This window comes from Elephas maximus, chromosome 15 (assembly GCF_024166365.1).
Source record: "Elephas maximus indicus isolate mEleMax1 chromosome 15, mEleMax1 primary haplotype, whole genome shotgun sequence".
Taxonomy (NCBI): Eukaryota; Metazoa; Chordata; class Mammalia; order Proboscidea; family Elephantidae; genus Elephas; species Elephas maximus.
The window spans coordinates 4,576,573-4,594,622 of record NC_064833.1 but is presented as its reverse complement, the minus strand read 5'-3'; the positions used below and the strand labels follow the sequence as shown (position 1 = coordinate 4,594,622).

Below are 18,050 nucleotides of genomic sequence, written 5' to 3'. Positions count from 1 at the left end.
CCTCACCTTACCTGACTTCAGAACCTATTATACAGCCACAGTAGTCAAAACAGCCTGGTATTGGTACAACAACAGACACATAGACCAATGGAACAGAATTGAGAACCCAGACATAGATCCATCCACGTATGAGCAGCTGATATTTGACAAAGGACGAGTGTCAATTAACTGGGGAAAAGATAGCCTTTTTAACAAATGGTGCTGGCATAACTGGATATCCATTTGCAAAAAAATGAAACAGGACCCATACCTCACACCATGCACAAAAACTAACTCCAAGTGGATCAAAGACCTAAACATAAAGACTAAAACGATAAAGATCATGGAAGAAAAAATTGGGACAACCCTAGGAGCCCTAATACAAGGTATAAACAGAATACAAAACATTACTAAAAATGATGAAGAGAAACCCGATAACTGGGAGCTCCTAAAAATCAAACACCTATGCTCATCTAAAGACTTCACCAAAAGAGTAAAAAGACCACCTACAGATTGGGAAAGAATTTTCAGCTATGACATCTCCGACCAGCGCCTGATCTCTAAAATCTATATGATTCTGTCAAAACTCAACCACAAAAAGACAAACAACCCAATCAAGAAGTGGGCAAAGGATATGAACACACATTTCTCTAAAGAAGATATTCAGGCAGCCAACAGATACATGAGAAAATGCTCTCGATCATTAGCCATTAGAGAAATGCAAATTAAAACTACGATGAGATTCCATCTCACACCAGCAAGGCTGGCATTAATCCAAAAAACACAAAATAATAAATGTTGGAGAGGCTGCGGAGAGATTGGAACTCTCATACACTGCTGCTGGGAATGTAAAATGGTACAACCACTTTGGAAATCTATCTGGCGTTATCTTAAACAGTTAGAAATAGAACTACCATACAACCCAGAAATCCCACTCCTAGGAATATACCCTAGAGATACAAGAGCCTTCATACAAACAGATATATGCACACCCATGTTTATTGCAGCTCTGTTTACAATAGCAAAAAGTTGGAAGCAACCAAGGTGTCCATCAACGGATGAATGGGTAAATAAATTGTGGTATATTCACACAATGGAATACTACACATCGATAAAGAACAGTGACGAATCTGTGAAACATTTCATAACATGGAGGAACCTGGAAGGCATTATGCTGAGCGAAATTAGTCAGAGGCAAAAGGACAAATATTGTATAAGACCACTATTATAAGATCTTGAGAAATAGTAAACCTGAGAAGAACACATACTTTTGTGGTTACGAGGGGGGGAGGGAGGGAGGGTGGGAGAGGGTTTTTTTATTGATTAATCAGTAGATAAGAACTGCTTTAGGTGAAGGGAAAGACAACACTCAATACATGGAAGGTCAGCTCAATTGGACTGGACCAAAAGCAAAGAAGTTTCCGGGATAAAATGAATGCTTCAAAGCTCAGCGGAGCAAGCGCGGGGGTCTGGGGAACATGGTTTGTGGGGACTTCTAAGTCAATTGGCAAAATAATTCTATTATGAAATCATTCTGCATCCCACTTTGAAATGTGGCGTCTGGGGTCTTAAATGCTAACAAGCAGCCATCTAAGATGCAGCAATTGGTCTCAACCCACCTGGAGCAAAGGAAAATGAAGAACACCAAGCCCACATGACAACTAAGAGCCCAAGAGACAGGGCCACATGAACCAGAGACCTACATCATCCTGAGACCAGAAGAACTAGTTGGTGCCCGGCCACAATCGATGACTGCCCTGACAGGGAGCTCAGCAGAGGACCCCTGAGGGAGCAGGAGATCAGTGGGATGCAGACCCCAAATTCTCATAAGAAGACCAAACTTAATGGTCTGACTGAGACTGAAGGAATCCCAGCGGCCATGGTCCCCAGACCTTCAGTTGACACAGGACAGGAACCATCCCCGAAGACAACTCATCAGAATTGAATGGGACTGGTCAGCGGATGGGAGAGAGACGCTGATGAAGAGTGAGCTAATTATATCAGGTGGACACTTGAGATTGTGTTGGCAACTCTTGTCTGGAGGGGGGATGGGAGGATAGAGAGAGGGAAGCTGGCAAAATTGTCAAGAAAGGAGAGACTGAAAGGGCTAACTCAAGACGGGGAGAGTAAGTGGGAGTAGGGAGTGAGATGTATGTAAACTTATATGTGACAGACTGATTGGATTTGTAAACGTTCACTTGAAGCTTAATAAAAGTTATTATAAAAAAAAAAAAAAAAAAAGTGTTCAATTGTTGTTTCTTCAGATTTTTTTCCTGCCTCTTTCTCTCTTTCCTCATCTACAGCACCTCTCACAACATGCCCTAGATTGCTTAGTTTTGTCGTACAAGACACTGAGGCCCTGTTAATTTTTTCAACCTTTTCTCTCTCATTTGAAGTTTCCCTGGCTTATACTATTTTGCCTTCAAGTACATGATCTTTTCGTCTGCAGTCTCTGGTATACTATTAAAACCATGTTGTTGTTGTTGTTTGGTGCCGTCAAGTTGGTTCTGACTCACAGCAACCCTACGTACAACAGAATGAATCACTGCCCAGTCCTGTGCTATCCTCACAATTGTTGTTATGCTTGAGCCCATTGTTGCACCCACCGTGGCAATCCCTCTCACTGAGGGTCTCCCTCTTTTTCCATGAAGTGATTTTTTTATTTCAGAGAGGATTTTTTAGTTCTAAAATCTCTATTACTTTTCTTACAGTTTTGCTTTTTTATTAATATCCTGTGTTTATTGCCCCATTGTGTTCATGTTTTTCTTTAAATTGGGGATCAACAAACTACAGCCTGCGGACCAAATCTAGCCCATAGCCCGTTTTTGTACAGCCTGTGACCTAAGAGTGTTTCTCACATGTCTCCATTGCTGTCCAGTCGATTCCGACTCATAGCGGCCCTACAGGGAAGAGGAGAACTGCCCCACAGGGTCTCCAAGGCGGTAATCTTTTTGGAAGCAGACTGCCACATCTTTCCTCCTGCAGAGCAGCTGGTGGGTTCGAACTGCTGACCTTTCAGTTAGCATCCAAGCACTTAACCACTGCACTACCAGGGCTTCTTTTCACGTGTTAAAGGTTGTTTAAAAAACAAACAAATAAACAAAAGAAGAAAAAAACACAGAAGAATATGCAACATAAGTAATATGTGCTCCACAAAGCCTAAAATATTTACTATCTGACCTTTTAAAGAAACGGTTTACCACCCGCTGCTTGAACATGTTCGTGCTAATTTACAGAACAGCTCTTGGATACAAATTCCTTCTCTGCTTCTGATTCTGAAACTGATTTTCCCCTGTTTGTGGACCACGTTTTTTGCCTCTCTGCATGCCCATTTATATTTGTTGTATGCTGGACACTGTGGAAGTTAACAAATTGAGCGTCTGGATTGCGTTGTCTTCTTTAATAAAGTATTGATTTTTTATTAAAGAATTAATTTACTTGAAGATCGCTGTGATCCCTTCAAGGCTTGTTTTCAAGCTCTATTAGCATGGATCCAAAATAGGGTCGGTGGCTAGACTAGTCCTGCACCTAAGACGTGGAAGTTCTCGGGTCTGGACAGGATGTCCAGAGTACGTAAGGGCATCTCTCCATTTGTGGTGGTTGGAACCTGAACGCCTCCAAGCTCTGTGCAGGCTCTGCTTGTCTCCAGCTGTTCTACTCACAGCTCCCCAGTAGCTGCTCCTTGCCTGGCTTTGGCGGGCTTCATTTCATACACGTGCAGCTTAGGACGCACCCACAAACTCAACAGGCCCCCTATATGGATTTCTAGAGTTCCTTCTCTGCTCTGCTCCCATGTACAGACCCCTGCCTGACAATAACAACGTCCTCAGTAGCAGCAAACTCTGACCTCTGTCCCCTCCCAGTTCACAAAGATGTCTGCTCAGCTTGCGTCCCCTCCCTGTACTGCGATCTGCAAAGTGGCTCCAAGCAGAAAGCCCAGGGACAGTGGGGCTCATCTCATCTGCTTCGCTTCGTTCAGGGGTCACAGTCCTGAGCTCCCTCTTGTCCAACATCTGGAAACAGTTATTTCATATATTTTGTTGATATTATGGTTCTTTATGGCAGGAGAGCTAGTCTGGTACCCATTTCTAAATCATGCCTGGAAGTGGCATAAAAAAACCCATTGCTATCGATGTGATTCCGACTCACAGCAACCCTATAGAACAGAGTAGAACTGCCCCATAGAGTTTCCAAAGAGTGGCTGGTGGATTCAAACTACTGACCTTTTGGTTAGCAGTCAAGCTCTCAAGCACTGCGCCAACAGGAAGTGGCAACTGTGTCCACTTTTACTTTAATTAACTAAGCTTGCCTTCCCCGTAGACTGTGCGCTCCTAGGAAACCAGGACTGTGCTCTACCCATCTCTTATCCCAGTGTGCGCTACAGATAGCACCTGAGACTTTGGAGGTTCTGCTTTAAGGAATAAATGAAGGTGCTCACGGTGCCATCTGGTGAGGGCTTTGTTAGAGGCAGGAACAACGTACAGGGGAACCCAGAGAAGGAAACTCCAACTCTGCCTGCCTAGTCATGTTTGAGAAAGTTTTATAAAGACGGTAACAGAGATGGCCAAGGGCCAACAGATAGATACTATCTAAGAGGCTAAGCGAAAGACCAATAGCTTACAAAAAGAAGAGTTTTAGAAAAAGATGTGCGCAAAAGCTCACTAGAGTAAAATTTCTTGGCATGGCCTAGTAATGATGAAAAGCAAAGTAGATTTTACACGAAGTGTGGAAGATGTGGGAGCAAACGGAGCTGAAGACAGAGGTCTAAGCAAGATGCTTAAGCATCTTGAGTATCACAGTAGGGACTCTGAACTAATCCCATAAGTTCTAGGGGAGTCTTTAAGCCAAGCAGTGACACAAGAATACTTTTATTTATTTAAAGGATCGCACAGAGGTAGTCAAGGTTACAGGGGCCAAAGAGAAACAAAAACGGAGGCTCAAGAAGGCAGAGCACAGTTTAATGGAATTATGACACAACAAGAGACCTAATATATGAATCATGAGAATTCCAGAAGGAGATGAGAGAGAGAGAAAGGGACTGAAAGAATAGTTAAAGGATCACACGGGAGCAAGTCTGGAGGCACGAAGATTGACTAGATAACTATGGATCCTGTCCCTAGGAAAGGTGACAGAGACGGAATTGTACACAGAGGAGGGATTCAAGAGATACATCACAGGCTGAAGCCACGGGATTTGGTCATCAGTAACGGAAAGGGAGATTAGAAGAAACCAAGTCTCAATCCCAAGAGCAGGGAAATGAAACATTCAAGCCAGAAGAAAAGAGAGCAAGGCTGACAGGCTGGGAACTCAGGAGCCCAATGGTACTTACGCTAACAACCAACTCTCCAAGCGTGCATTTGCAGTGTCCCACACGACACCGTTTTCCTCGTCTTAAGTTGTCTTTTAGAGCTGCAAGGAGGCATGATGTGGATGCCAGAAATCAATAGAGGGAAAAAAAAAGGATGATGAAGAACTCAGGGACCACCTATAAGCTTCCAGAAACTATCTACACAGGCCACCGCAGCAGGAGTGGACAGGAGGAGAGGCCCTGCACCAGGTTTATGGTGGAGCAGACGGAGTGCACAGGAAGGCCCTCGATACCCTGACATCAGCTGGCAGCCACCCTGGCCAAATCTTCCCCAGGGGCAAGCTCTTTAATGCCTTATACAAATTCAAAACAGAGGAGAGCCTCGGCAAGAAAGACTTGCTCCGCAGATCGGAAAAGTGATAGATGATGAAATGTGATGCTAAAAAGCCCAGGCAAAGCCATTAATTCTCACTGAAGCCATTCTCCAGTGGCTGGGGCACAAAAAAGCCTTTCCCATAAACTAAACCTACATTTGTTACTTGGGACTGTACCACTTTGATGGGATTTTTATGTGAACCTTAACCTGGGCAACAATATGCCTGTTTTTCTTTGTGAAGTATAGGACCAACCAGTGGATAAGGAGAGGGAGGGCAGAGAGTTAAGTGTCCATCATCACTGCTGCCTTCTCTCTATAGGGAATAAATAACACTAATCCACCTGTCCTACCCCGATACGCAAGCACCCTGCACAGGAGAACGTGGATGTGCTGGGTGAGAACCACCACTGGTTTCTAACAGCTGTTCAGCATCTGGGACAGGGACAGGGCGCAGAGGATGCCCCGTGGCTGAGCCCCGCCAGCTCTCAGAGCTCATTGCTCCCAAATCACCACAAGGCAAAGCTTTAGGCAAGAACCGCCACTCTCCAGCCTCGGAGACGAACACTTGGCCACTTGTGGGTTTGAAGCAGACAACTGAGTGACTTCATTCTCCCTGAAGGAGGACTAGGCCTGGAAGAGCAAGTAGGAGAGAAAGGCTTTGTGCAGGAAGGACTCCCTCACTCCATGAAGTGGGAACACTAAGACATTAGACAGCCTGGCCCCCACAAAGCACTTTCCATCTTATTGGGATGCCGGGAGAGACAAAGAAGGAGATGGTGGGCTTCTCCAGGAGTCCCCTAGACCCTGTGGGTTCCTGTTGAGCTCCCTGCTAACAGGAGAGCTGGGCCAGATGGACGCCTGGCTCAGGCTCGGGACAACAAGCAGAATGTCCCACAATGACGACCACAAACAAGAACATGGCCATCAAGAACATGCTTACTAGAACATGTAATACTTTCCACAGCCTTTCACTTACAACTAAGGAGCCCTGGTGGCACAGTGGTTAAGCTCTCGGCTGCTCACAGAGATCGGCAGTTTGAACCCACCAATCACTCCTGGGGAGAAAAATATTACAGTCTGTTTCTGTAAAGATTACAGCCTTGGAAACCCTATGGAGCAGTTCTACCCTGCCCTATAGGATTGCTAAGAGTTGGAATTAACTCGATGGCAACGAGTTGTTTTTTTGGGGGGGTGGGGGTTTCACTTACAACTAACACAAGAGGCAGGGTCCTATGCAGTATCCATTTTTCTGATGAGGAAACTAAGTCCAAGAGAGGCTAAGCAACTTGGCCCACGGCACAGATCTGGTGGGAGGCAAGTCACAAGAAAAGCTGAGACCAGTACTATAGGACTGTAAAAGAAGGTTAGGAGCCCTGCTGGTACAATGGTTAAGTGCTGGGCTGCTAACCCAAAGGCTGGTGGTTCAAATCCACCATCCACTCGCCAGAGGAAACAACCTGGCAATCTGTTCTTCTAAAGACTGCAGCCTAGGAAACCCTATGGGGCAGCTCTATGCTGTCACATGGGGTTGCTATGAGCCACAATTGACTCAACGGCACACAATGACGACAAGTTGAAGGTTATTAAGTCATAAGTTTACCTGGTTGCGGGGAGAGTACTGACACGGGTGAAAAACACAGATGGCTCCACTTCCACATGCAGGCCCAGGGAAAGCTCCCGGTGGTAGCCTTCAGTGTGGCCCGGGCCTCCAGAGTATTTGAAATTCAGGACTGCTTCCAGAGTCTAAAACGAGAAGGCAATGGTAAGTCAGTCTTCCCTAAGGGGTCAACATTCCTCACTTCCAGCCCCACACTTAGGAAGTCTGAAGACAACCCCAACTGGTGAAGCTTCTTAGCATTTGGCAGCTCTCACCCCGTTTCCAACCCCAGCACCACCTTTCCTCTGACGCCCTGATGTCTACACCAGCAGCTCTCAGCCTACAGATACAAATGAAAAATGGTTCCAAGATGTACTCAGTGACTGGATGGGGCATTTTAGAAAGAAAGATACATTTCAATCACAGTGAGTGAAAGCTGGCAAGCTACCAACTTATGCCGTTCCCTTGAGCCCCTCCAAGACAAGGGCACAGGGCAACAAGGAGCCAGCACTCCAAGGAGGGACAGGCCATGGGTACTGTCTCACAACTGTAGCTATGCTTGAGCCCACTGTTGCAGCCACTGTGTCAATCCATCTCACTGAGGGTCTTCTTCTTTCTCACTGACCCTCTACCAACCATGATATCCTTCTCCAGGGACTGATCCCTCCTGATAACATGTCCAAAGTATGTGAGACATAGTCTCGCCATCCTTGCTTCCAAGAAGCATTCTGGTCATACTTCTTTCAGGGCACATTTGTTCATTCTTTTGGCAGTTCATGGTATATTCAATATTTTTCACCAACACCACAATTCAAGGGCGTCAATTCTCCTTCGGTGTTCCTTATTCATCGTGCAGCTTTCACACTCATATGAGGCATTGAAAACGCCATGGCTTGGGTCAGGCACACCTTAGCCTTCAAGGTGACATCTTTGCTTTTCAACACTTTAAAGAGATCTTTTGCAGCATATTTGCCCAATGCAGCGCATCTTTTGATTTCTCGACTGCTGCTTCCATGGGTGTTGACTGTATATCCAAGAAAAATGAAATCCTTGACTACCTCAATCTTTCCTCCACTTATCATGATTTTGCTTATTGATCCAGTTGTGAGGATTTTTGTTTTCTTTATGTTGAGGTATAATTCATACTGAAGGCTGTGGTCTTTGATCTTCATCAGTAAGTGCTTCAAGTCCTCTTCACTTTCAGCAAACAAGGTTGTGTCATTTGCATAACACAGGTTGTTAACGAGTCTTCCTCCAATCCTGATGCCCCGTTCTTCTTCATATAGTCCAGCTTCTCGGATTATTTGCTCAGCATACAGATTGAATAAGTATGGGAAGGATACAACCCTGTCACACACCTTTCCTGACTTTAAATCATGCAATATCCTCTTATTCTGTTCAAACAACTGCCTCTTGATCCATATGCAGATTCTTCATGAGCACGATTCAGTGTTGTAATGGTTAAAATTATGTGTCAACTTGGCTGGGCCATGATTCTCAGTGTTCTGGCAGTTATATAATGCTGTGATCACTCCCCTGTTGAAATTTGATATATGATCACTCCCATGATGGAATCTGCTGAGTGGTACCTGTGGAGGTGGGGCCTGTGGCAGCTTACCACCCCCTCAGCCTTCATCTCTCCTCCCTCCACCACCTACTTCCTTCCTGCTCACCTTGCCAAGGTTTTTGGCTTCTTCTGGATCCAGCAGCTGCCTCTTGTCATCTGACCTCCAGTTCCTGGGACTTGAACTAGCAGCTTACCAGTCAATCTTGGGATCTGTCGATCTTCACAGCCTGTGAGCAAGAGTCCTGCTCCCCAACCTGCCTATCTTGGGTTCACCAGCCCCTGCAGCTATGTAAATCAGAACAGATCTTGTGGTCTTGCCTGCCCATCTTGGGATTCGCTGACCTTCACAGCCTGCAAGTGGGAGCCCCGCTCTCCAGCCTGTTGATCTTGGGTTTGCCAGCTTCTGTGGCTGCATGAATTGGCAGAGGCCTTTATTCTGATTCACAGACTTGGGATGCTCCAGCCTCTACAACTGCATGAGCTGTTTCCTTGATATAAATCTCTCTCTATATATTTATATGTTGTACTGATTTTGCTTCTCTAGAGAACCTTTTTTTTTTTTTTTTTTTTAGAGAACCCAGCCTAAGACAAGTGTTCCAGAATTCCCATTCTCCACAATGTTATCCATAATTTATTATGATCCACACGGTAGAATGCCTTAGCATAGTCAATGAAACACAGGTAAACATCCTTCTGGTATTCTCTGCTTTCAGCCAGGATCCATCTGACATCAGCAGTGATACCCCCGGTTCCACGTCCTCCTCTAAATCTGGCTTGAATCTCTGGCAATTCCCTGTTGATATACTGCCGCCACTTTTGAATGATCTTCAGAAAAATTTTATTTTGTGATATTAATGCTATTGTTTGATAATTTCCGCATTCGGTAGGATCACCTTTCTTGGGAACAGGCATAAACATGGATCTCTTCCAGTTGACTGGCCAGGTAGCCATCTTCCAAATTTCCTGGCATAGACAAGGGAGCACTTCCAGCAGTGCATCCATTTGTAAAAACATCTCACTTGGTATTCTGTCAATTCCCAGAGCCCTGTTTTTCACCAATGCCTTCAATGCAGCTTGGACTTCTTCAGTACCATCGGTTCCTGATCGTATTTACCTCCTGAAACGGTTAAACGTTGACCAATTCTTTTTGGTACAGTGACGCTGTGTATTCCTTCCATCTTCTTTTGATGCTTCCTGTGTCATTTAATATTCTCCCTGTAGAATCCTTCAGCACTGCAACTTGAGGCTTGAATTTTTTCTTCAGTTCTTTCAGCTTGAGAAATGCTGAGCATGTTCTTCCCTTTTGGTTTTCTACCTTCAGGTCTTTTTGTACATGTCATCATACTTTACTTTGTCTTCCTGAGCCACCCTTTGAAATCTTCTGTTCAGCTCTTTTACTTCGTCATTTTTTCCTTTTGCTACTCAACGTTCAACAGCAAGTTTCAGAGTGTCTTCTGACATCCATTTTGGTCTTTTCTTTCTCATCTTCTTAATGACCTCTCGCTTGCTCACTACTTCCCTCAGTAACGTAGGGGGTAAAAGCCAGATGGGGGCTCATGGCCAGGTGCCCAAGGTGCAGACCAAAGACCTCTCACCTGGCAGAAGCCAAGTGAAGCCATATTTCCAAAAGTCTAGCAGGAGAGTCCTGCCTTCCTCCCTTCTTCCCTATGCTGCAAGAGTCACAGTTCATGAAAGCCTCTCTAGCAAGCTGCAGCATTTAAGTTGCAGGTATTGCTTTTGTTGACCTATTTCTCCTCTCCAGCGGTGAGGCAGCCACAGCCTTTTAACAAAACTGCCTGTATGTACATGGTATCATACAAAGGGTATGCCAAGAAGGAGAGTAGTTTTCCTCCGGGGAGGCCAAATGAAGAAACCCCAAAGACGTGCACGGCAGAGTGGCACAGAGGAAAGCAGGTCTGGGGGCCAGTTATACCAGGCAAGTCACCACGGCTCTGTGTGACCTTGGGCCCATTATTTCACCTCTTGCTGTCTCAGATTCTCAACTGTTAAATGGAATAACAACTAATCATTCTAGGTTGCTGTCGATGTTAGCTGCCGTCAAAGCAGCCCCTGACTCATGATGACCCTGTGGAGGATGGAATGAAATGCTGCCCTGTCCTGCACCATCCCCATGATGGGTTATAGGTTGGACTACTGTCATTCACGGTGTTGCAGTGGCTGATTCTTTGGAAGTAGACTACAGGCCTTTCTATCCAGTCTGTCTTAGTCTGAAAGCTCCACTGAAGACTGTTCAGCATCATAGCAACATGCAAGCTGAGTTGTGACAGACGGGCGGTGGCTTCACCTGGGGTACACAGGCTGGGAATTAAACCCGGGTCTCCTGCACAGAAGTTGAGAATTCTAACACTGAACCACCAGGTTTTAGTGAGGATTAAATGACAAAACGTGGTAGTAGAACAAGTGGGCACACATCCAATAAACTTCTTTCTCCCTCTACAACCTCACCCATCTGACAACCCTAGGCCAATGTTGGTAAGAGTAGGAAAAAAGTAGTTTCAGTCCCATTTTAAGAGATCATTGTTCCAACCCACCTCTACACCCTCCCCTCCCACCACACCTCCACGTGTCCTCCATTCTATGTTTACAGCTTCCCTTCAAGGCCTGTACTACCACAAACACCTTCGCTCATTTTCTCCACCTGTACAAGTCCTACCTCTCCTTCATGACCCAGATAAGCCACACCTCCAACAAGACTTCTATATCTCCTCACTGAAATAGTGCTTTTTGAAAAAGGTTTTTTTTTTTTTTTTTTTTTTAAGTCTGAAGGATCATATTTTGGCTTCACCAAAATCCTTAATCCTTTTCCCACTCACTCTAGCCCAAAGCACTGTCCCACCATCTCAAAAAGATTGTTTCTTGTGAATACGTCTTACACTTCATGAAACCCCCTTTGTCATCCGCAGAAGGTGAGACCATCCCCCATCATACGTACACCCCAACAAGCCTTTCTGTAAAGACTTTCTGAATCCAACTGACTTACATTAAGTTCTTGCAGATTTGCCACCTGAATTCAGGTTTCATTCAATTAATGTATTCTTTCATTCCTCCTTTCAAACATGTCCTGAGCACCTTCTGGATACCAGGTTCTGTGCTTAGTACAATATGAATATCGTGTGGTCCCGCGTCTCAAAAAGCTCGGTAAATGTTGGCTGAATGAATGCATGAGTAAAGGAACTAAGAAATACATGAAGCCAACCCATCACCCCACACATGTGTAGCATCTTCCACAAACTGCTGGCGGAGTGGTCAAGAAAATAAATGGACTTCCAAACATGGCCTTGAAAAGTCAAAATCTGTGAAGTAACTACCGATGTTACTCTGGCTTTCTTTTATTTTTTATTTTTTAAGGTAAAACTTAAAACCTCCAGGGAGTGATGTGGTGGAAATCACCTGGGAAATGAGCAGAAGAACACAAGGAGATACATAATTGTCAAGTGCCATATAACAACAATAACAACAAAGTTTGTTTTCGTTCTGTTAGAATTGGCTGTTTCTTCACTCTGTAGAGAACCAAGGAAAAGATAAAATTGTGGAGAAACATGTCTATTTTGTGATAACCAAGCAGAGAAAAGATTCTGTTAATTATTGACTCTATCATTGCCTTTTCCTCCTGATTAAAAAAAAGAAATATACCCTCTCCTCACTTATTGACACGGTAAGGTTCCAAAGACCAGGTCACTACGTGAAATCGGTGTTATGTAAAAATGGAGAATGACCGCATTGGATCACAAAACAGAGAATGGCTACATCATTACATAACTGACATATTATTATACAATTGCCAAATGACATCATTGCTTAACTGCTAAAAAACAGAATTGTGGCTTGACCAAGTCGACACATAACCTTAACTACCAATGCCAGCACTTAGGCATTTGTTGCAGCCTGATGAATGTCATTAATGGGCAGAACAGTTGGACAGTGGATGTTTTACCATTGTCATAAATGCAAAATGTCAGATAATGAGACAGCTGGGGAGGAGAAGATGTAAAAAGCTTCCTCTACCAAGTAAAATTATAATATAATTTTTTTATGTTATAATATAACATAATATTTTAATTTTAATAAAACCACAAAAGTGGGCTGGTAAGGCAAAAAACTCAGGGTGTTCAATCTTTTTGTCAATCAAAATGTAACGAGAAGCAAAGCACTAATCTGCCCAAAGACTTTCCCTTCTGAGAGTGTTATACATTCCCTTTCTTTAAGAGGAGACTATGACGAAAATCAGTAATGGGCAAGGAAAAGGAACTAAAGAAAAAAGATACATTTTTCTAGGCATACACAACTTAGTATGAAAGCTATAAGGATTTGATAATAGAGAAGAGCATAGGAGATCTGACAATAGATAGCATAGGACAACAGACGGTGGTACATAAGAGAGGGTAAACAAATGATACAAGCCTTAGAATCCCACTGGCTGCAGCCAGTGGCAAATTCTAAGCCATGATGCAAAAAGGGGGAAACCCAAACAGAGCCGGGCAGTCTTGCTGACTTAGGAGAGAGAACAGAGTACATGGAAGCCAAGGAGTTTAGACTACACAGGAAAGAGTCCTGGAGAAAAGACTGCTATACAGAGAAAGGGCTCCAGCAAGATGCATAGATTCCCTGCATCTTTGGCTGAATATCAATCTTTGCATGAGTAGGGTGAAAATATCCAGGCCAGGTGAAAAAAATAATGGCCAGGGAAAACAACAATGACAGGGCATCTGAGGCCAGACAATTCAAAGTGCTAACACAGGGCTGAAAATCATTCAAGTTTCCAATAGCCAAGTGGAGAGGCCCGGTTGGACATCTGAGACCTCCAGAAGCAATCCTAGAAGGGTCAGGACTAAGTACAAAGGTGAAATTAACCACAGCATAAAAGCTGCTCTAGACACATCTTTACAAACTTTAAAAACAAGTCTTCAAAGGATCAAGATTATCCACATATAACTTAGCTGCCTGCTAGAACCAACTGGACCAATAAGCAATATCATGATAAAGGGAGAAAAGGCTGAAGTTGCCAAGAATTTCATTTTACTTGGATCCACAATCAACTCCCATGGAAGCATCAGCCAAGAAACCAAAAGACACTTTGCACTGGGCAAATCTGCTGCAAAAGACCTCTTTAAAGCGTTGAAAAGCAAAGATGTCACCTTAAAGATTAAGGTGCACCTGACCCAAGCCATGGTGTTTTCAATCACCTCAATATGCATGTAAAAGCTGGGTGATGAATAAGAAAGACTGAAGAATTGACTCCTGTGAATTGTGGTGGTGAAGAAGAATATTAAATATACCATGGGCTGCCAAAAGAATGAACAAATCTGTCTTGGAAGAGTACGTACGACCAGCATGCTCCTTAGAAGCAAGTACAGTGAGACTACATCTCACATACTTCGGACTTGTTATCTAGACAGATCAGGCCCTGGAGAAGGTCATCATGCTTAGTAAAGTAGAAGGTCAGCAAAAAAGAGGAAGACCTTTAACGAGATGGACTGACACACCGGCTGCAACAATGGGCTTAAGCATAACGAGGACTGTGAGAATGGTGCAGGACGGGGCAGTATTTTGTTCTGTTGTACATAGGGTCACTATGTACAGCACCTAACAGCAACAAGCACCTAACAACAAGAAGAACCAATTCAAACAACTCTTTAGAGGAATGAAACAAAATTCAGACTCTCAAATATAACATTCACAATGTCTGTCAACAAATAAAACTATTACCAGAGCTGGAAAATTTGAGCAATAAAATCATGAAAAAATGTTAATAGAAGTACAAATTGTCAGACCAGATTTTTTTTTAAAAAGGCCCAACTATTTTTTTTTTTTTTATATGCTCTCTACAAGAAAACCAATAATTAAAAGACAGCAGAAGGGACTGTTTAACATCAGCCAAATAGACTTCAAGACGCCATTTTACCAGAGATAAAGACAGGTAGTTCACAATGTGATTACAACTACTAACAGTGTCTTAAAGTACACAGAGTCAAAACTGACAGAACTACAAGGACAAACAGACAAACCTACAACCATAGTTGCAGATTTCAACATTACTCTACCACAGTAATACGAGTAGACGGAAAACTAGTAAGGATGTGGAAGAATAGAAAACACTATCAATCAACTGTACGTAATTGCCATTTAGAGAACACTACACCCAACAATCCCCCATGTGTCTGTCAGTTTGTCGCACTGTGGGGGTTTGCGTCTTGCTGTGATGCTGGAGATAGAAAACCAAAAGGGAAAAACATGTACAGCATTTCTCAAGCTGAAAGAACTGAAGAGAAAATTCAAGCCTTAAGTTGCAATATTGAAGGATGCTACCAGGAAAATATTAAAGGACACAGGAAGCATCTAATGAAGATGGAAGGAATACACAGAGTCGCCATACCAAAAAGAATTGGTCAACGTTCAACCATTTCAGGAGGTAGCATGTGATCGGGAACCAATGGTACTAAAGGAAGGAATCCAAGCTGCACTGAAGGCATTGGCAAAAAACAAGGCACCAGGAATTGATGGAATATCAATTAAGATGTTCTAACAAACGGATGCTGTGCTGGAAGTGCTCACCTGTCTGTGCCAAGAAATATGAAAAACAGCTTCCTGGCCAACTGACTGGAAGAGATTCATATTTATGCCTATTCCAAAGAAAGGTGATCCAACCAAATGTGGAAATTATTGAACAATGTCATCAAGATCACACACAAGTAAAACTGTGCTGAAGATCATTCAAAAGTGGCTGCCGCAGTATATCAACAGGGAACTGCCAGAAATTCAGGCTGGATTGAGAAGAGGACATGGAACCAGGATATGGTTTCTGATGTCAGATGGATCCTGGCTTAAAGCAGAGAACATCAGAAAGATGTTTATCTGTGTTTCATTGACTGTGCAAAAGCATTCCACTGTGTGAATCATAACAAATTATGGATAACATTGCAAAGAATGGGAACTCCAGAGCACTTAAATGTGCTCCTGCAGAATCTGTACATAGACCAAGAGGCAGTCGTCCAAACATACCTAAAGGATACTGTGAGGCTTAAAGTCAGGAACGGTGTGCGTCAGGGTTGTATCCTTTCACCATACCTATTCAATCTGTATGCTGAGCAAATAATCTGAGAAGCTGGACTGTATGAAGAAGAATGGGGCATCAGGATTGGAGGAAGACTCATTAACAACCTGCGTTATGCAGACGACGCAGCCTTGCTTGCTGAAAGTGAAGAGGACTTGAAGCACTTACTAATGAAGATCAAAGACCACAACCTTCAATATGGATTACACCTCAACATAAAGAAAACAAAAGAAAAAAAAAAACAACAAGCAACATCGTCATAAACAAAGACTGAAGCTGTTAAGGATTTCATTTTACTTGGATCCACAATCAACACCTGTGGAAGCAGCAGTCAAGAAATCAAAAGACACACTTCATTGGGCAAATATGCTGCAAAAGACCTCTTTAAAATGTTGAAGAGCAAAGATGTCACCTTGAAGACTAAGGTGTGCCTGACCCAAGCCATGGTGTTTTCAATCACTCCATATATATGCAAAAGGGAAAAGGAAGATCGAAGAAGATGCCTTCGAATTGTGGTGGTGGCGAAGAATATTGACTATACCATCAACTGCCAAAAGAACGAACAAACCTGTCCTGGACAAAGCAAAACCAGAATGCTCCTTAGATGCAAGGAAGGCTAGATTATGTCTCACATACTTCGGACATGTTATCAGAAGGCATCAGTCCCTAGAGAAAGACATCATGCTTGGTAAAGTGGAGGGTCAGCGAAATAAAGAAAGACCCTCAAAGAGATGGACCGACACAGTGGCTGCAGCAATGGGCTCAAGCATAACAACGATTGTGAGCATGATGCAGGACCAGGCAGTGTTTCCATCTGTTGTACACAGGGTCACTATGAGCTGGAACTGACTCGACAGCACCTAACAACAACAACAATAATGAACACCCAACAATGGCAGCACAGACACTCTTTTAAAGAGCACAGAGAATATTTATCAAAATAGGACATACTCTGAACTATAAAATACCAAAAGACAAACCCAACCCGTTGCCGTCGAATCGATTCCAACTCATAGTGATTCTATCCTACAGAGTAGAACCGTGCCATAGTGTTCCCAAGGAGTGGCTGGTGGATTCAAACTGCTGACATTTCCGTTAGCAGCCGAGCTCTTAACCACTGCACCACCAGAGCTCTGATCCATAAAATTAGTCTCAACAAATTTAAATAGATTGACATCATAATCCTACAAAGTATGTTCTCTGACTACAATTAGAAATCAATAACAGAAGAATATCTGAAAAAAATCCTCAAATATTTGGAAGCTGAATAGCACACTTCTAAAAGACCCAGAGGTAAAATAATAATAAAAATAACAACAGAAATAAGAAAGTAATTTAAACTGAATGAAAACACAACATACCACAATTTGTGGGATGCAGCCTAAGCGGCACTGAAAAATTCACAGCTTTAAACATTCATACGAGGAAAGAAGGGTGTGGAATCAACGTTCTAAGCTCCAACAGCAATATGCTACGAAAACATGTAATTAAAACCACCGTAAGCAGAGTGACAAGAAAGGAAATGACCAAATGGAAAATGGACAAATAATAGAGAAAATAAATTACACTAAAATGTTAGTTCTTAAAAATGTCAATAAATGTTATAATACTCTGTGTTGGGCTGATTGAGGAAAAAAGAAGAAAGAAATCAGAGATTCGAACCGGTTTGTTCCAACTTGAACCCCTGCTGAGAATTTGCCTTTCCACCCCCCAGATATACTGAATCTGAATCTACATTTTAACAAGATCCCCAGGTGATTCTTATGTATAATAAATTTTAAGAACCACTGCTCTACTAGTGGTTTTCAGAATTGGTCGCTAACCAGCAGCATTAGCATGGCCTAGGAACGTCTTAGAAATGCACATTCTCATCAGGGGTTTGAACCAGAACCAACCAGCTCAAAGCCCTGAAAGAAACAACATGAAAAAGGATAAAAAAAAGAATAGTGTAAACAATTCTGTGCCAATAAATTCAACAATTTAGATAAAATGGTCTCAGATCACCAAAGTGAATCAAGAAGAAACAGAAAGCCTCAAGAGACCATGTTAATTGTGAAAAATTGTAGGCATTGAATTAATAATTTTAAATATCCTCCAAAAAGAAACTCCAAACCCATACAGTTTCCCCCTGAATTCTATCAAACATTTATG

At 43.0% G+C, this 18,050-nt stretch overlaps 1 protein-coding gene across 4 annotated transcripts in view; it reads right to left on the bottom strand.

Moving 5' to 3' along the window:
- TRAPPC9 (trafficking protein particle complex subunit 9) overlaps positions 1–18,050 on the bottom strand; it is a 652,210-nt gene that overhangs the window by 246,504 nt on the left and 387,656 nt on the right. For all 4 annotated transcript variants that reach the window (XM_049853997.1, XM_049853999.1, XM_049853998.1 and 1 more), the window contains one exon: positions 7,264–7,406. In XM_049853997.1, coding sequence (XP_049709954.1) covers positions 7,264–7,406 — 143 coding nt within the window. The remainder of the gene's footprint in view (positions 1–7,263; positions 7,407–18,050) is intronic.